At 43.4% G+C, this 20,403-nt stretch overlaps 2 protein-coding genes across 2 annotated transcripts; both read right to left on the reverse strand.

Annotated features, from left to right (window-relative positions):
* Positions 1-323: 323 nt before the first annotated feature.
* LOC129530383 (uncharacterized protein DKFZp434B061-like) lies at positions 324-1,595 on the reverse strand (the record flags this gene model as incomplete). Its single annotated transcript, XM_055377164.1, is given in 3 exon segments — positions 324-453; positions 535-1,236; positions 1,381-1,595. Coding segments are annotated over 3 exon segments (1,047 nt in total), but the record flags the coding sequence as incomplete, so codon positions are not given.
* Positions 1,596-1,599: 4 nt separating this feature from the next.
* Positions 1,600-19,940, reverse strand: LOC129530384 (uncharacterized; the record flags this gene model as incomplete). The annotated part of the gene is made up of 10 exons (XM_055377165.1): positions 1,600-1,857; positions 2,209-2,273; positions 2,397-2,609; positions 4,822-4,874; positions 5,316-5,382; positions 7,387-7,452; positions 12,366-12,452; positions 15,394-15,418; positions 15,887-15,945; positions 19,919-19,940. Coding segments are annotated over 10 exons (915 nt in total), but the record flags the coding sequence as incomplete, so codon positions are not given.
* Positions 19,941-20,403: the final 463 nt, after the last annotated feature.

Here is a 20,403-nt window from a genome sequence, read left to right on the forward strand (position 1 = left end):
TCCTTTTAGCACAGATTTCTCAAAAGGGGTAACTCCATAACTGTTGGAAGCTTACGAATTCATATAATTTTTAAGAGGTCAATTTGGAAGTACCTATCTATTTTAAAATTCCAGTAACCTGGGAATTTCATCCCATGTCTAGAGTCTTTTATGTAAAATATTTCCACAATTAGGAGAAATATGTGCATGGGGATTTTCTATGTAGTGGTGTTTTGATAGAATAGAAAATTGGGATAAACCAAATTTCCATCATGAAGGAAATAGTAATATGCTGAATAATAATACAGCGAATATTATGCAGGCTTTAAACATCAAAAAAGAGTTCAACTTCTGACTTCCGATGATGGTGTTGAAGCAGGTCACTGCTGGTTAACATTCGATTTTCTCGTTAGCGATGCAGTGGACGGCGTCCTCGTTAGCGATGCCGTGGACGGCAACCTTGTTGCCCATGCCCTTGGTGGCGTCCCCATTGGCGATGCCCTGGGCGGCATCCCCGTCGGTGAAGAAGTGGATGGCGTCCCAGTCGGCGATGACCTGGGCGGCGTCCCCATCCGCGATGCCCTGGGCGGCGTCCCCGTCGGCGATGCCCTGGGCGGCGTCCCCGTCGGCGATGCCGGGGGCGGCGACCCCGTCGGCAATGCCGTGGGCGGCATCCCCATAGGCGATGCCCTGGGCGGCGTCCCTGTCGGCGATGCCATGGAAGGTGACCCTGTCGGCGAAGCCATGGATAGAGTCCCAGTTGGCGATGCCCTGGATGGCGTCCCAGTTGGCGATGCCCTGGACGGCGTCCTCGTTGCCGATGCCCTGGACGGCATCCTCATTATCGATGCCATGGAATCCATCTTCATTAGCGATGTCCTGGACAGCATCCCAGTTGGTGATGCCCTGGGTGGCATCCTCGTTAGCGAAGCCGTGGATGGCGTCATCGAGAGAGATGCCCTGGACGGCGTCCCCGTCGGCGATGCCCTGGACGGTGTCCCCGTCGGCGATGCCCTGGACGGCGACCCCGTCTGTGATGCCCTGGGCGGCGTCCCCATCGGTGATGCCGTGGAAGGCGTCCCCGTCGGCGATGCCCTGGACGGTGTCCCCGTCGGCGATGCCGTGGAAGGCGACATCGTCGGTGAAGCCGTGGACGGCGTCCCAGTTGGCGATGCCCTGGACAGCGTCCCAGGTGGTGATGCCCTGGATGGAGTCCTCGTTGGCAATGCCCTGGACGGCGTCCTCGTTATCGATGCCCTGGACGGCATCCTCGTTATCGATGCCGTGGAATCCATCTTCATTAGCGATGTCCTGGACAGCATCCCAGTTGGCGATGCCCTGGGCGGCGTCCTCATTAGTGATGCCCTGGACAGTGACACTGTCAGCGATGCCATGGACGACGTCCCCTTCAGCGATGCCCTGGGTGGCATCCCCATCAGCGATGCTCTTGATGGCGTCCCCGTCAGCGAAGCGGTGGACGGCGTCCCAGTCAGCGAGGCCCTGGACGGCGTCCCAGTCGGCGAGGCCCTGGACGGCGTCCCCGTCGGCGATGCCCTGGGTGGCATCCCCGTCGGCGATGCCCTGGGCGGCGTCCCCGTCGGCAATGCCGTGGAAGGCGACCTAGTCGGCGAAGCCGTGGACGGCGTCCCAGTTGGCGATGCCCTGGATGGCGTCCTCGTTATTGATGCTGTGGAATCCATCTTCATTAGTGACGCCTTGGATGGCATCGTCGTTAGCGACGCCCTGGACGGCATCCTCGTTAGCAATGCCCTGAATGGCGACATCGTTAGGGATGCCGTGGACGGCCTCCTCGTTAGCGATGCCCTGGGCGGCGTCCTCGTTAGCAATGCCCTGGGCGGTGTCCTTGTTTGCAAAGCCCTGGGCGGCATCCTCTTTACTGATGCCACAGACGGGGTCCTCGTCAACGATTAGCTCGACTGCATCCTCGTCAGTGATGTCCTGGACGGCGTCCTCGTCAGCAATGCCCTGGACAGTGACACTGTCAGTGATGCCATGGACGACGTCCCCTTCAGCGATGCCCTGGGTGGCATCCCCATCAGCAATGCTCTTGATGGCGTCCCCGTCAGCGAAGCGGTGGACGGCGTCCCAGTCAGCAAGGCCCTGGACGGTGTCCCAGTCAGCGAGTCCCTGGATGGCGTCCCAGTCAGCGAGGCCCTGGACGGCGTCCCAGTCAGTGAATCCCTGGATGGCGTCCCAGTCAGTGATGACGTGGACGGCGTCCTCGTCGGCGATGCCCTGGACGGCATCCTCGTTGGCGATGCCCTGGACAGCGACTCCGTCAGTGATGCCATGGACGACGTCCCCTTCAGCGATGCCCTGGGCGGCGTCCCCATCAGCCATGCCCTTGATGGCGTCCCAGTCAGCGAGGCCCTGGACGGGGTCCCAGTCAGTGAGGCCCTGGATGGCATCCCAGTCAGTGACGCCGTGGATGGCGTCCTCGTCGGCGATGCCCTGGACGGCGTCCTCGTCGGCGGTGCCGTGGACTGCATCCTCGTTGGTGGTGCCGTGGATGGCGACCTCGTCGGCGGTGCCGTGGAAGGTGTCCTCGTTGGCAGTGTCGTGGACAGCGTCCTCGTTCGTGATGTCGTGGACGGTGTCCCCATGGGGAGCTTGAAGAACACAGAATAAAGGTCAGTTCCCTGGTGGTGGAGACTGTGAATCACCCAGGGGCTTGCTTGGTGTGGTGCATGGAGTTGGCTTATCACAGCATGGGCCAAGCTGATGCTGGGACATACTCCCAGGTAGACCTGCACTAGTGAAGCTAAGGGATATGTCTCAGAACACTTTCTGCAGTCGGAATCAGTTTCCAGGTTCAGGTATGCATTATCCGGTGAAGTGGGGAAATATAAAAACTAGAAATTGACAAATTCATGAAAAGCCTTCCAAGAGTGCAAGTGTGATTTTTTTATCCACTTTACATTCAGTATGCATTCACACATACAAAATATTTTTACAAGAAATCAGAAATTTTAATTTTTGTCAGTTATGTTAAATCTAACTTAGCTGCCAACATAAAGATTCTCATTTACTTGGTCTCGAGAAAATCTAGCACATAGTAAGTAGACCAAAATGTTTATTAAATGAAAACACAGAGCAGAGATAGGGGGGCTGCTAGGCAGACTGGGTTGCACCTGATTACCTGGATGATAATAAACTGCACAAAACCCCGGTCAAATTAATATTGAAACTGCCTTTTGCTTGGGCTCGTTTCCCTTGTGGAAGAAGGATGACCAAGAAGATGAACAGGAAAGAAATGAGAAACTGAGGCCTTTGCTTAGTAGCTAAAGGTCACCTTCCGTAACACGAAATAGTCTACAAGTGGCCTTGAACTCTGCCGTGATTCAGTGACAGAGTTCCCTCATGTCTTCTACCCAGGTTGAAGTCCAGCAAAATTGCGACTGTCCTCTTTACTACTTGCGAGACCACACTGCTTCTGCATTTGCCTGTTGTATGAGATTTACACTTGTTTTAAGGCAACATTTTGTTTCAGTTGGGCTGGTGGCCATACCCAGCACTAGCCAGTCAATAGTGAGATGGCTCCTCATGGAGGAGGCTTGGCTTGATGCTGAGGGTCTTTAACCCACATATACAAGAGAGTTGCCACTAAGGGATGGAAGCCAGGCTAATAACCAAATGCTACACAGAGTTCCTATCTGTCCCTCCTCACCATTTTTGGCTGGCAGGATTTGAGCATTTTAGGGCTTGGGAAGATAGTATTACTAAATCTACTAAAATACATCACCCATCCTTATAGACTTTGGCCAGTTGCTGAGCAAATTAACTTCACAACTGATGTGGGCCACACTGGCCTTTGTGGTCCCCCACTCCTCTTAGAATTTGTGTGCGTGGGGCCTACTGGAGGGTGGGAGGTGGGAGGAGGGGGAGGATCAGGAAAAATAACTGATGTTAGGCCAATGTATGGGTGATGCAATAATCTGTACAACAAACTCTCATGACACACATTTCTATATGTAGCAAACCTGCACATCCTGCACATGTACCCCTGAACTTAAAAGTAAAAAAAAAAAAAAAAAAAAAATCTGTGAGCTGAGCCAAACACCTGGGGATCTTTGTGCTTTTGACAGACTGATGACTATGCCTGTCCGTGGGGAGATGAGCCTATAACTGCCCTGGTTTGTGTGACCATGGAGGCCACATTATGATGATGGGCAGTGTCTGGGGCCTTTTGGGCTCGTTGCTTTTGGGTTTATACATGAATGCTGGACTCCCTGTGTGGTGGTGAACACCCCATGACTAAGTGCATGTCAGTGTCAGCACTGGCCCACACTCCTGGGTTCGTGTTTTCACTTTTTCATTCAGGAACTCAGGAGCTGGGGCCACTCCCTTGGCCCTTCAGGTTCTCCACCTGAGCAGTTGGGATAATAAGGCAGACCCGGGGATGGCTCTGGTGAGGGTGGAGGAGTCACTGTACAGAGAGAGTAGAGCGGCGGTGGATTTTATTGTTAGAAGTGGACACTGGTGATTGGGTTGTATAAGTGGGAAATCTCTCCTGAGAAAACACACAGCCTCACCTGTACAGAAACACACACATTCACACCACACGATGCAGCCTCACACAAGACACCACCAATCCTCAAGCACCCAACTCAGCACCACCCAAAAGGGAGCACAGCTGCTTCCTCAAAATTTGGCCATAATTTTTCCCTGGGGAATTCAGGTTTAAAAAAAACACTTCCCCTATACTTATTCCTATCACAATCCCAGGATCAGGGTGGCTCTTCACATTGAAACCAGGCAAGGATGCCACACGTTTCTTGACATCCAGATTGTTTTCTTGGCAAGTGATTCCAGAATACTTACTAGATTCACGCCTCAGAGGGGCCACCTGCACCACCAGCAATACAGAAACAAAACTTTTTGAGGGGTATGTCATGTTGTGGATTATTTGCACAAGGCTCTGTTTCTCTCAATGAATACTGAAAACTTGATCAGAAAGTGTAGTAAACTTCAAGGCCTCCAAGACAAGCGTAGGATACACACTGGAAAAGACATCAGCTTCTGGATGGTGTATCTCTCAGGTCCACGTAGGTTGGCAAGTGCAAAATACTGAATCCAAGGAGTAGACATTGCTTCCAAGGACAAGGATCCCAAGGATACAGTCTACAACCTGAAGCCGTCATAACTAAATGCCATTTTGGATTACATATCAGTTGCTAAGAGTCACTTCTTCCTCCCCCTCAGAAAACTGCATTTAATACCTGTCATGGACATTGTCATTTTTTCACATGTAAAGTCAATTGAAAAAGGAAGACACCAAGAAAGGAACATTTCTATTTCAGAGAAAGCAAGGCAACCTTACCCTCGCATTGACTGGCGTCTCTCCATCTCCTCTGTCCTTCTGAACTAGAGACTCCTCAGAGGCTAGGAGGACACACAGCAACAGTTAGTCATAGATGCTTTTGTTCATGAGTTATTCAGGGAGCTCTGCTTAATGTGGACAACAGGACAGTGTGTGTGGATGTGTTTCATTAAAAGCACAGCTTGAGCTCCTGCTAGAAAATCTTCCCTCGTGGAAAGACAGGCAAGAACGAGGAGCTAAGGAGCAAGAAATAGAGTCCCTGGCATTTTGCTGATGGCAACTTAAGGCAATGGGAATGAGTCAGTCTACAAATGGTACTGAAGCACATGCTATAGTTTGAAGAGAGTCCCACTGCTCACACTGTGAGGTTTGAAACCCAGTTAAATGGTTTTCTAAACCCTGTAAAAACAATATTAGCTTGTAGGATTTATGTCCCAAGACTAATTTTACCTCTGAGGATCCACAGTGGCTGTCACTGTAGTTATTATGTGTTTTAGCATTTTGCACTTGAATAAAAGCAAAGTTTAATAGACAGATTGGATTCAATTCTAGGCAAAACAGTCTATGGTATTTATTCACTAATCCTTTGTTATAACTGCTGATGGGAGAATTAGAAGTACTGAAATTATATCCTTTAAAATTAATTAAAGCATAATTATTAATCACACGATATTTTTTCATCCAGGCCTCCTTTTCTTTGTCATGCATGCATATTAATTGAGGATGGAGAATATCTACACTTGTTCAGGCCAGCCAACATACGACAGTTTACTTCAAGAGAGGAGACATGGGTTGAATGCTGGTATGTTTTAATTCTTCAGCACAAACAGTTGCAACAAGTGTGGTGAACTAATCACCAGATGGCCCTTTGCTGCCTTATTTGTCATTGTGCCTTACATGTAGCTTGCAGGATTTGATTACGCTTATGTTTTGTGGTGATCGTACTTTCAACTATTCCTAAAATACTGCTTCAGTCTTATCTGTTTGGGGTCAACTGCTGAGGATTTCTTACAAATTAATGAAGTTTGTGAATCTAAAGTTCTACACAAAGGGGGAAATATTTGCAAATCATTTATCTTGTAAGAGACTAAAATTTAGAATATATTTTAAATATATTTAAGATATATTCAAACATCTACAGCAACAAACTAACTAAATAAAAATCAGACAACTTCTTAAAAATCGGCAAAAGACTTCAACATATATTTCCCTAAAGAAGATATAGCCACAGATAGTAGCACAGGAAAAGCTGCTCAGGATCATTAGTCATTAGGGAAATGAAAATGAAAAACACAAGCAGACACCAATATACACCTACTAGGATGATTTAAAGGAAAATAAGTATGAACAAGGATGTAAAGAAATTGTAACCCTGATACATTGATGGTAGAGATGGATAAAGTTGCAGCCACTGTGAGAAACAGTCTGCAGTGGCTCAGAAGGTTAAATATAGAACTCCTGTTGGACCCAGGAACTCTACTCTGAGGCACCCCAAAGAATGGAGAACAGAAATCAAACAGATGTTTGTATACTAATGTTTATAGCATCACTTTTCACAGGAGCCAAAAGGTGGAAATAATCCAACCATCAGTTTACAAATGAATGTAATAAAAGCAAGGTGGTCTACATGCAATGCTACATCATCCATCTGTAAAAAAACGAACATAATTTTGGTAGATGATACAACATGGGTGGACATTGAGAACATTATGCTTAGTGAAATAAGCCAGACACAAAAGGAATATATTGTATAATTGTACTTACATGAAGTGCCTAGAATAGTCAAATTCATACAAGAGAAAGTGGGATAGGAATCACCATGGGCTGGAAATAGGGGGAAGGCGCTATATTGCTTATTGTGGACAAGGTTTTGTAAGAAATCATCAAAATTGTGGGTGTAGATAGTGGTGTTGGTTATGCAACCCTGTGAATATATTGAATGCCACGGAGTGCACACTTTGGTTAAAAGGTTCAAATGATAAATATTGTGTTATATATATTTCCCCACGATAGAAAACACGCACAGCCAAGCCCAGATGCCAGTCTTGTTAGCTGCCTTCATTTACCTTCAAGAGTTGGCTGAAGCTTGTCCAATCTTTCAAGATTGCTGAAGATTGTATGATGGAAGTCATCTGCATTGGGAAAGAAATTAATGGAGAGAGGAGAAAACTTGAGAATCCACACTACTCACCCTGCAGGGCCAAGAACTCTGTCTCCCATGCATTGCTGACCCGTCTCAGTATTTCCTGTGACCACCTCCTTTTTCAACTGAAGACTTTGCACCTGAAGGGGTTCCCAGGTTTTTCACCTCGGCCCTTGTCAGGACTGATCCTCTCAACTACTGACCATTTCACCTCCGTTCATGTCCATGCCACATCAGGCTGTGTTGTCTAGATGGAATGAATCCACCCCAAATGTCCCTTTCTGGAGGAAGCCACCATTATGCTGTGCCTCCAACTCGTCCACACACACCAAGTCACCTCGCTCATGCAAGGGGTGTGTCCTCTAACAAAGTTTCATGCTCTAAACCCAGATAACTTTTGAAACCCAAGTTCTGTTGATTCCCCTACTTTGGGTGCTCCATAGATGCTCATTTGTCTACTAAACACTGCCCCAGGCAATTAAATATTCCAAAGTGACCAGCAGAATTTTTATGTTAATTCTGACATTGCGTTGTTAGTACAAGTGTTTTTCCCCCTTCAAATTTATGTCTTTGTTACTGATAAATGTAACTGATAATGCTTTTTTCAGCTATGTTGCCGAGCATATTTACATAAAAATATACTCAGATTGTTTTCAGAATTTGACAAAGATGATAGCAACAATGATAATCTCATTTGTTTTGTACTAATCTTTATGTGTTACTTTCATCATTTCTTACATATTGGGGCCTACCATACATTGTACAGTGAAATTAGTACTATACATCATGTTAGGAATATAAATTGGCAAAAGTAATTTAGAAAATAGTTCTCGTTTCTTAAAAAAATTAGGCTGGGTGTGGTGGCTCATGCCTATAATCCCAGCACTTTGGGAGGCAGAGGTGGGCGGATCACCTGAGGCTAGGAGTTTGAGACTAGCCTGACCTACACAGCAAAATCCTGTCTCTACTGAAAATACAAAAATTATCCATGCGTGGTGGGGTGTGCCAGTTGTCCCAGCTACTCGGGAGGTTGAGGCATGAGAATTGCTTAAACCTGGGAGGTGGAGGTTCCAGTGAGCCGAGATTGTGCCACTGCACTCCAGCCTGGGTCTCAGAAAAAAAAAATTTTTTTTGACCAAAATGTCATTATGCATTACATGACTGTATATGAATGCTCAAAGCTACATTACTCATCAAAGAAAATAACAAAATAATTAAATGTCCATTAACTGATAAATGAATAAACACTATCTGTATGAATAAACACAGCAGACTATGAAGGAAAACACATGACCAGCACGTGCTAACACGTCAATTAACTTCAAACATAGTATGCTAAATGAAGGAAGTCAGGTTCCAAATATATATATATGTCCATTTCTATAAAGCAAGCGGGAAATTTATGGAGATGGAATGTCACAGCAGTATTGCTTAGGGCTGGAGATGGGAGTGGGGATTAACTGCCAGTGCGCAAGCGAGAACTTGGGCGAGGGAAACATATTTAAATTAGATCGTGGTGTTGGGTGCACACAGTATCAATTTAATAAAGCATCAAATTGCAGACCTTTTCAGTGGGCAAACTTTATGGTGGGTTCACACCCAATATAGATGTTAAAAATAAATTAATGTTACGGAAATTCTTGTCGGGTTTTTAACAAGCCAAGAGATATGCTGTGAAAGCAGCATTAATTCAAATGGTTGTCACAGGTCACTTAAAGTTAATCAGATAGTTGTCCTACAAATATAGGGTGAATGTTATTCATGAATTTCCTGAATCTATTGCAATAATCACATTTTTTCCATTAAACTGTTGAGGTAGCTAATTTTATTTATTGAATTTTCAATGTTAATCTATTTCATATTTTGAGATTAACTCACATTAGTCAGAATTTAAAGTATTTTAAAATATCACAGAATTTAATTTACCTTATCTGGTTTTGGTTTCAAGACTATACTAGCCATTTCATTTAATTGTACATGTAGGGTATTCTAATTTATGGAAAACTATTACATCTTCCTTGATTTTTTTTTTTTTTAGAAATTACTTCTAGGGATCTATATGGTAGAGTCCATGGAGAATTGTTTTAATTCTTCATTCACGTCTTCAGTGGGTATAGGATTGGTCATATTGGTCATAGTTTTCTGCTCGGATTTCAATAAGAAACTTGTGGAAGAACCTGAAGGGTGGGATCTTTGAGGGAGACTAAGACAGAGCAAGACAAGCTAAGAAGGAGGGCAGTGCCACAGCAGAAATATTATTGATGCCTCCTCACCTAGATTGCAGAAGAGACATCAAGCTGTAGACACTGAGGTGCAGGAAAACAATGGAGCACCATCAGAGAAAGCCGTGCCCAGGAACAAGGAGGCACTGATGGTGGCAAGGGGCAAAGACAGCTGCCACAAAGCTGTTCACATGAGGGTCTCAGGCTGCATAGACACCCACACCAGCTGAGGGGCCCTGGTTTTCATAAAGTGTGTGGCTCAGCCAGGCCACCAACAAGCAGTTCACAAACAGTAGTAATACAACACTTTCCAAAGACCTTACTTGAGTAACATGGTGATCCTCACAAATTTCCAATCAGGATGGTCGCACAGTTCCTCCTGCTTTAGGACTCAGAGCCTGCCCGTGGTCACAGTGGGTAGGTGCAGACTCTGAAGATGCACTTTGGTCAGAGACCCCGCTGAACTCTGTCTAATGAGGACCTCTGTCCTGTCTGCTGACCACCGGTCAGAGGTGCAGGCTGCACTGGGGAGTAAGAATGCCACCTTCTCAATGTTGGGAAAACTCCCTGCCAGAACTGAGAATGGCCCTTTCTAAGCAGAAGGCAAGCTCAGACTAAAGAAGGAGGCCGACCACATCAGGTTGGCAGATTGCCAAAGATTCACTCAGGGAGAGCCCACATCCTGGGCCATCTTGGGTGGTGGCAAGATGAGGTAGACAACTTCTTTTGCAACACATACCTGACAACAAAAAATCAACAACTGTAAAAGAGCCACAAAATCCCCAAATATTTGCAAATTAGCAATGCACTTTTAAATAACTCATGGGTTAAAGAAGAAGTCTCAATAGAAAATTAAAAATACTTTTAACTACATTAAAAGAAAATGTGACTTGGCAAGATTTCTGGATGTAGCAAAAGCAGTCCTTAGAGGGAAATCTATAGCATTGGATGCAATATACTAAAAATCACAAGACCTAAAATCAGTAATATCATGTTTCAATTAGGGAACTGTAGAAAATAGAGGAATGCAATGGAAAGAAAATAAAAGTAATAAACAACATCACAGAAATCAATAAAATTAAAACACTGAAATCATCAGAAAATCAATAAAACCAAAAGCTGGTTCTTTGATATGCTCATTACAATGAATGAATTGATATGCAGGCTAACCAAGAAAAAGAACATAACACAAATGACCAATTTCAGAAATAAAAGAGGAGCCATCTCTACTGAACTGTTAGGCATTAAAAGGAATATTATGAACAGTTCTATGACCGCAGTTTGATAACCTCAGTGAAATGTATCAATTCCTTGAAAGGCAATCTTCCCAAGGTCACGCTAGAATCCTAATTTGAATAAACTTATGTCTATTAAATAAGTTGAATTCACATTAAGAGCATTCAGAAAAAGAAAGCACCAGGCCCAGATGGTTTCTCTCATGAAATCTACCGAATTCTTCAACAGGTGAATAAAAAGACAAAAATTCATTTAATGCAATATTATTTGGTGATTTAATGTGCCATTTTTTGCCATTAAGGCATAAAAAAGACATGAAAGCAGCTAAAGCGTACATCAATTTAGTGCAATAAATTCATCTGAAAAAACTACATAATACATGATTCCAACTATATGACATTCTGGAAAAGGCAAAGTTGAAGCGATAGTAAAAATATTAATAGTTGCCGAGGTTTCTGGAGAAAGAGGACAGAGATTAATGAGAAGAGAGGATTTTTAGGGAAGTGAACATTTTCTTTATGAGACCATAAGGGTGAACATAATGTTTTAAATATTTCAAAATTCATATATATGTATAACAGAAAGAATGAACATTATGCAAATGTAGACTTCAGATAATAATGTATCAATATTTTCTCATTATTCTAGCAAATGTACCACAGTAATGTAAGATGTTACTAATAGGTGAAATTAGGAAGTGAGGGTGAGGAGACAGAATAATATGGGAACTTCGTGTATTATATACTCAATTTTTATTTATTTATTTATTTATTTATTTATTTATTTATTTATTTATTTATTTATTTTGAGATGGAGTTTCACTCTTGTCACCCAGGCTGGAGTGCAATGGCATGATCTTGGCTCACTGCAACCTCTGCCTCCCGGGTTCAAGCGATTCTCCTGCCTCAGTCTCCTGAGTACCTGGGATTACAGGCGCCTGCCACCACACCCGCCTAATTTTTTTGTATTTTTAGTAGAGAATGGGGTTTCACCATGTTGGCCAGGCTGGTCTCCAACTCCTGACCTCAGATGATCCGCCTGCCTTGGCCTCCTAAAGTGCTGGGATTATAAGCGTGAGCCACCACGCCTGGCCATATGCTCAGTTTTTATGTCAATTTAAAACTCTCTAAAGAAATATATTAATTGAAAAATAATAATATAGCACCACTCTTTCAGGGAGATCTATGCTTATGTTTAACAACCAGGTAAGTTCTAGACATTAGCTTGAAACATTGTCTATCATTAAACATGAACCAAAATTGACTTTTAAGTAGATATTTACTTTTGTGGTTGTAGCAATATTTACTGACCACGCAAATTAGAATCCTGACACATTAAAAAATATGGCTTAGTCTCTTCATAGTTTCCTCTTACATATGGGACACTGAATACTCCCCGCAATTGCAATTCTTGAAGCAAGTTAATTAATGAACTTCCACAGTACCTTCTTGTGGGTACATCTTCTTCTTTACCGGGGAGCCATGAGGTCTCTGACACTGGTTGGTGTGCACAGCATATCTTCTTGTATTCTCTATCAGAGAAGATGCTGGTTAATGCATTTACAATAGATAGGGCTGTTGACATCTTGCTGACAGAAGACCAGAGGGAAAATAGTGATAATCTGTTCTAAGTTTAAACTTATGATGCTTTTCTTTACAGGCTTCCAAGCAGAGCCCACTGAATCAAAGTTGGGTTTCAGGAAGATCACGGAGTTCAGTGAGCACTCAACACCTCTATCAGACAGACTGTGTGGGCAGTGCCTTCCTGGAGAGGAGAACACAGCAGGATGACTGTGAGTGCAGGGTTGATGCAGAGTGGGGGCCCGGATTCAAATTCCACTAAGCCATGTGGACCTAGCAAGCTCATGTCGTTCCTCTGCCCTCAGTTCTCTGCACTGTCATAATGTAATTTTAGCAATACTTTTTAAGCCCTATTTAGGCCCTACTTCTTAGTATCACAGTACAGGGCTAAAAAATCACTAAACACAGGAAAACCTTAGAGAGGACTGGTACTTCAGTAATGTTCTCTAAGTGTTTACTACATGCCAGGAGGAATAAGCTGGACACTTAGCAGTGGCGGAATATGGAGGGGGAACTTGGATGGCTCTGGGGCAGTGGAGCATGCTTTCCTGTTCAGCTTTTCCGTGGGCATGATGCCTTATGGTTTATGGAGAACATCAGCCCTGCAGGGGGTGCAGAGGAGGGGCTGTGGCTGAGATTTTACACTTCAGGGTGCTGACATTCAGAGATGATAAGTGACAAGCAGAACCTCAACCCCGCTGAGTGAAGGACCTGAGATGGGAAATGTATTTGGTTCCCTAGAGAGAGAGATTCCTGAAAAACTGCCACCTCTTCATCACGCCCTGTGCCAGAGACCCAAGAGACCCTTCACTGTCTTTCTCCAGTCCTCCTAGCCCAAGGTGTGTGGCTGGACAAAGGTGATGCTCTGGAGGAAATGCCTGAGATAAGGAAAGGTCCTCAATGATAAAGAATTCTCCTTCCTCTTTCAGATCCTTGACTTCCCCAGTATGACAGCTTAAAGGCTGTCATCTCTGTGGCCTGCCTCCCCTTTCCCTTCACCCTGCCAGCTGCCTCTCAGTGACTGCCTCCTCCAGTGACTACACTGAGGGACCAGGGACTGCTTGCCTCCCGAGGCTGCTCAGACCTTCTGACACTGCAAAATGATTGTCAAAAGATGGGTCTGCAAAGAGTAACTTCGCTTCCACTGATCAAACCTGAATATGCAAGCTACTGTGAATTAACTGGAAAAGTGGCAGTGTGGGCTGGTGCTTTGGTGATTTAATGAATTAAGTCTGCAACCCCCACTGCCTCCTTGACTATTGATCAGAGCTGCCTGCAATAAGGTCTGGCTAAGAATGGGCAGTGGCTGCACCAGCTCTGGGTAAAATTTGACCTAAAACGACCAGTCTCATTCACTAACCTCAACATAGTCTTATGGGTTCAATGGACCTGTCCAATCCTTTGCTCTGTTCTCTCCATCACCTTCCTGTGTAATTTTCCTCCACCACGCACATAATAGAAACATGGCACAGGGGAGCTAATCACCTCTTTTATCCTCCACTTCAGGCTCACACATAAGTTTATAGTAAAAGCCTTTTCAAATGACTGCTTTAACTGCTGTTACAGCATGTGTCATCAGTTGAATGGAATCTGTCATGTGACTTTAAGCAACCCTTTGTTGAGAGACAAGATTCAATACTAGGGACAGTATTCTAGTGTACTACATCATTGATTTTATGTTATGAAGATCATTTATTGAAAATGTATAAATAACGAAGCCCAGCCTTACTCTTCAATGCTGTGTGTGTAAATCCACTGAGTGTGCTGACCCCCATGCTTGTACCCACCTGCTAACACAGAAAGGGTCCACTCAGAAGGGAGGCACAGCTCCAGCACTGAGGCTGTCCACACCAGCTTCACAAGAGAGTTGCCACAAGGACGACAGATACCCGGATAACAACCAAATGGTAATTTGAGTATTTAATGGTCATGATCCCTAATGTGTGTAGCTCAAAGGGCTTGTGGTGATAACTCCATCAAGACTCTAAAGCATCTCCCCAATTCTTATTGGACTTGATCCATGTCTTGAGGAGACCCAGCTATGACACGCAGGCACCACATTGTCCTACTTAGTGCCTCCCTTAGTGTTTCAGAACCTGTGATTTGATCAGAAACATGGGCTTTCTATGTTGGTTTCACACTAAGGACTATGTGACACCTGCAGGAAGATGTCTACATAGCTACCTGGATTATGAGATCATGAGGCTCTCTTATGTGAGGGGTGGTGTTTGGGATCTCTGCAGGTGTGGGTAATTCCAGGCATAGAGGGTGCTGGAACTCCCTTGCATGGTGAATAGTGATCTCTTCACTGGCTGATAAATAGAGGTAGTAGTTCAGACCTTCAACATTAGCACCGTATGAGTAAACATTTTGACTCTTCACTATGCAGCAAGTGAACCAGGGCACATTTATTTATGTGGCTTAGTTTCTCCATCTGGCATGTGGGCTCAATATACAAGCTCACAACATATGGGCATGATGATGATGAGGTGTGAACTAATGTAAGTAAAGTATGTGGTCTGATTTGTTAAATTAAGAAAAATGGCACTGAGAGTTGTGCTGGGTAAACACATTTTTTTCCTAGGGAAAACACACATAGACACACATTCACAAGTAAATCATGCAGACTTGCACACAGACCACCTCACCCCACCCCCGCCCTAATACACACATACCCACACACAACCTAATGTGAACACGTTCCCAGAAACTATACATAGATAAAAAGAGTATGTCACCTGGAAAACCAGTTTCTTTTACTATACCCCACATCCTCATTCCCACCAGATATCTTGGATCGTGGAGGCTCTCCAGACAAAAGCCAGCAGTTAAGCTCCAGATTTCCTGTAGAATCCTTTTCTAACAACCAGTGAGTGATTCCAGAATACGTACCATTGAATGTGCTCCCCGAAGTCACCTGTAATTAGAGAAGGAAAACACTCTGAGAATCAGGCTATGCTATGGATGGCTCACACAGGTCTTTTGTTCACTTGGAAACTCTGGGTAACCAAGATTGGAAATAAGGTTCAAGTCAAAAGCCCCAACTCTAGAATAGAGTTCCCTTAGGAAAGCACAGGAGCTTTTCTTGAAGAATGTTTCTGTCTAGGTAATTTTTGAGTAGCAATTGAAGAATTCTTATCTGAAGTGGAAAGCTTGTTCCTGAAGAAAACATCCCTTAACACGCAGTGTATTATCTGACACTGCCAATTTTGCATGTCCTCTGGAATCAGGTGTCAGTTGGTAAAATACACCTCCTACATCCCCAAGGAAATATTATCTAACATCTATAATGTAGTGGATAATTTTCCCATAGCTGATATCAACTGAAAAATACAGGATCCAAGAAAACAACATTTACATCTTAGGCAAAGACAGGCTACTTTACCTTGGTAGTAGAGTAGGGCTCCCTTTTCACATGCTTTTTGGAAGGCTTCTTCGAGTCACCTAGGGGATGCGGAGGGACACAGCATGGCTGTCAGTTCATTGGCAGTGTTACTCATGAATGACTCAGGGACTGGAACTTAGGGGTGTGCCTGGTTAACAAGCATGGAATGAGCTTCTCCTGGACCATCTTCTTCACGGACCAAGGAAGGCAAAGAAACAGTAGCAAGGAAATGAGAGTAGAGCCCTTGGCTTTCCAGGTAATGGCAAAGGAAAGCAACGTGAAATAATCAAACTCCAAATGAACAAATGCTAAAATACATGCTAGGATTCAACCACAGCATCCTGTCACTTCTTCAGACCCTTTAAAAGCCCAGCAAGACTGCCACTACCTTCTTGACATCTACCAAGTCCCTTTCAACCTCCACAGACCCACATACACTGCTACTGCATTTATCATGGAGGGTATAGGGTTCTGCCTTGTTTATGTGTGAATTTTTTAAAAACTAGATTTAATACCATGCACCAGCATTAATTGTATTTATTTCTTTTCTTGGTTATGAAAATAATCAGTCAGGCATAGTGGATCACACCTGTAATCCCAGCAGTTTGGAAGGTGGAGGTGGGTGGATCATTTGAGGTCAGGAGTTCGAGACCAGCCTGACCAACATGGTAAAACCCCATCTCAACTAAAAAAAAAAAAAACAAAAAAACAAAAAAAACAAAAAAACCCAGCTACTCAGGAGGCTGAGGCAGGAGAATCCCTTGAACCTGGAGGCAGAGATTGCAGTGAGCTGAGATTGCACCACTGCACTCCAGCCTGGGTGACAGAGACTTCATCTCAAAAAAATAAAAAATACAAAATCAGGCCAGGTGTGGTGGCTCACGCCTGTAATCCCAGCACTTTGGGAGGAAGAGGTGGGTGGATCATGAGGTCAGAAGATTGAGACCATCCTGGCTAACAGAGTGAAACCCCGTGTCTACTAAAAACACAAAAACTTTGGCAGGTGTGGTGGCACGTGCCTGTAGTCCCAGCTACTCGGGAGGCTGAGGCAGGAGAATCGCTTCAACACAGGAGGCAGAGGTTGCAGTGAGCTGAGATCATGCCATGGCACTCCAGCCTGGGCAAGACTCTGTCTCAAAAAAAAAAAAAACCTCCCCTAAAAATGATCATTAAAGATTAGAAAATACTGAAATACTTATATTTCAAAGTAACCACTATAACCATACATTTTCCGTTCAGTCTTCCTTTGCCCTGTGTTTGCAGTCATCATGTGAGGGGCTGCCTATGTTCCGCCCAGGCAACCCACAGTGAAAGAGGACAGAGCAGGGAGATGGCCCCTGGTGAGCACTGAGGCTCTTCAAACCAGCTGCCGAGGGAGTTGCAAGCAGGGTGACACATGAGGCTCATTATTTAGTGATATTTTGTGTTCTTACTTGTCTTGTCCCCAGGTTGTGTAGCTCACAGACTTTTTTTTTTTTTTAACATTTCTATAGGGGTCATTTGAAGTTCATAACACCATCAAACATCAGTACAGGATCTTCCCATTATTTACCGGCTTTGGGATATGTGCTGAGGAGTGGCCACGCACTGAAGGAATGTGATCGGTTGTCCCAAGTGCTGTCCTCCAACTCAAAATCCGCAACCAGTTCAAAAGCATTTGGGCTTTTATGAGCCTATCACATAAAGACTATGACACCGCTCAGCTATTCATGTACTAATACCTGCCCTGAGCTGTGTGACCACAGATACCACCCTATAATGTGGCCAGTGTGTAGGAATTCTACAGGCTCAGATCATTCCAGACATACATGCAGATGTTGGAACTCCCTTGCACAGTGACTCATGATCCCAAGGCTGAGTGCTGAGGGCAGGTCAGTAGTTCAGAGCCTCAGCATTGGGGCTGTATGCTTGGGTTCCCATCTTGGCTCTTTTGATGAGGGGCTCATAAGCTTGGGCACATTCATCTCTGTCTTTTTCTGCCCAGGGAAAGGTGATAGTAAATCAATCATGCCATTTGTCTGTGGTGATGGCCGAATGATTTGATGTAGGTAAAGTGTACAGTATAAGTGCTCATGAAGCTTAATTATCAGGGAAATGTCTTGCTTTAGATTTCACAGCTTAATAAGGCTCAGAGGCTTATTCACGCCCAGGATTCTGAACTCACAAGTCATTGTTCTATGACATACACCTGCTTGGCCTAAAACCGACCACTTTATCATAATGCAGACCCAGTTTTGAAAGAAGCAGATAAAGTTGTCAAAAATACTGTGTCTGCCTCAGGGCACACTCAGTGCGCTCCACATAAAGGGCATCACCATCTGCCACAATGGCCCAGTGGCCTGGCTGGCACAGACAGTGGCAGAACAAAGAGCAAGAGATCCCTAATCCCATCACCATGGTCGATAGGGCATCATAGACATTCCAGGGTGAAGGCAAAATCCACATTGTGAGGTCCAACTGCTGCCATGTAGACAGGTGTGTTTTTACATGTACAGGAAGATCATTGAAGATAAGTGTTTTTTATCCATGGTTAACAGATGAGATGACCATGAAATGAACACCAGTGTACTGGGTGGAGCAGCTTATCTATTCAGTCTTCTGCACTAAAACCTGTGAAACAATATCATCTTGCCTTATTTACTAACAAATACAAGTGCCTCTAAACTTAGACAGTTTCCAAGTCATGGAACTGATGAGCACTTAGCTCCTGCAGAGAGCTCTGGATGATGGGTCGGGAGAACAAAGTCACACAATACATCAAAACAGCATTAACAAGTAAACAGGCTTTCAAAGCTCTCTACATGCAAATTTACACAATTATCCTTTTAATTTTTATCTTCAAATTTGTGTACATAATCTACTTGCTTCTGAGTATAAATAAAACTGTATGTTCTTAGTTAATAGTCTCTACCAATTCATTCTATTTATCTTTCTGAGTTGAAATACTGCAACTCATTGGATAACAAAAAAAATTTGACTAAGATTACACTGGAAAGGTGAGTAGGTTGGGTGATTGACTGTGATTGACAATTCCATGATTTTGGATAACTCTAAAAGCATAAAACTAAATGTGAGTTTTATTTCACACGTAGACAATACACGTTCTTATTACTTTAAAAAATTAATATGTGAATGGAAATGACTTACTACAAATTTATTAAACTAAATACACATTTCACAAAAAAAGAAGAGAGGAAGGGAAAAACATGTTAAAAACTAAGATAGGTACATTTTATGGTGTGAAAAGCCTCCAACCCATCCATACTACTGTGGCTTTGTTCCAAAGTTTTGGAAAGTGATGATTTCATGGGTTCTTAATTAGGTTAAAAACTTTGCCATATTCTCCCCTAGGGAATAATTAATCTGTGGGGTGGGGGATGGAACGTTGAAGGATGCAGGATGTAAAAGGAAATTATATATATGTTATATGTATATTATATATTATATATGTATTATATATAATTATATATAATGTATAAATAATATATAATATATATATTATATAATCTATATTATATATGATATATAATATGTATTATATATTATATAATTATATACACAATTATATCTTTATATATTATATATTATATATTATATATATTCTATATAAAATATATGTAATATATATATATATTTAATTTGGGAATAAACTGAATCCCAATTCACACTGGGACTACACAAGCTGCCACCATGCCTGGCTAATTTTTTGTATTTTTAGTAGAGACAGGGTTTCACTGTATTGGCCAGGATGGTCTTGATCTTCTCACCTTGTGATCCTCTTGCCTTGGCCTCCCAAAGTGCTGGGATTACAGGCCTTAGCCAAGATACATGTTTTTTAAATGAAGAAAAATTTCAAAGGTACTCTGCTTGGTACAATAATCAAATATATAATTTGAGGAATAAAACATAACCATGAAACATATTTATAACTGCGTATGGAAAATACAGAGGATAATTTTTTAAATGACATATTTTGAAAGCATTAACTAGTAATTTGAAGAGTTTGCATTTGACAGGCCAGTATGAACATACCTTGAATGCAGCAACACAGGTTCCCCACAAGAAAAATCAAAATCAGGGAAAATGAAACCACAAAGGTTCAATCTGCTCTGACCTTTGAAAAACTCAGCACAGACAGTGGCACGTAGCACCAAGGGCAGGAGATCCCTAATCCCATCACGATGGCGATAGGGCATAAAGATTCCAGGGTGAAGGCACAATCCACATTGTGAAGTCCAACTGCTGCCATGCAGACAGGTGTGCTTTTACATGTACAGGAAGGTCATTGAAGGCTCAGTGTTTTGTTTCAAAAACTGAATCCCAAGCGCACACATTATTTTGCTGTGCTTCTTAAAATAAGTTATGAGATGGGAAATAGGGTACCCCCAAATATAGCCAATAGTGGGAGTTTCAAATTGAAGAGTGGCACCACTGATACGTTGAGAATAAACAGAGATTCCATTCTGTTTTTTCTTTTTCAACTTTTATGTTAGATTCAGGGTGTACATGTGGAGGTT

The sequence above is a fragment of the Gorilla gorilla genome, chromosome Y (genome assembly GCF_029281585.2).
Source record: "Gorilla gorilla gorilla isolate KB3781 chromosome Y, NHGRI_mGorGor1-v2.1_pri, whole genome shotgun sequence".
Classification (NCBI taxonomy): Eukaryota; Metazoa; Chordata; class Mammalia; order Primates; family Hominidae; genus Gorilla; species Gorilla gorilla.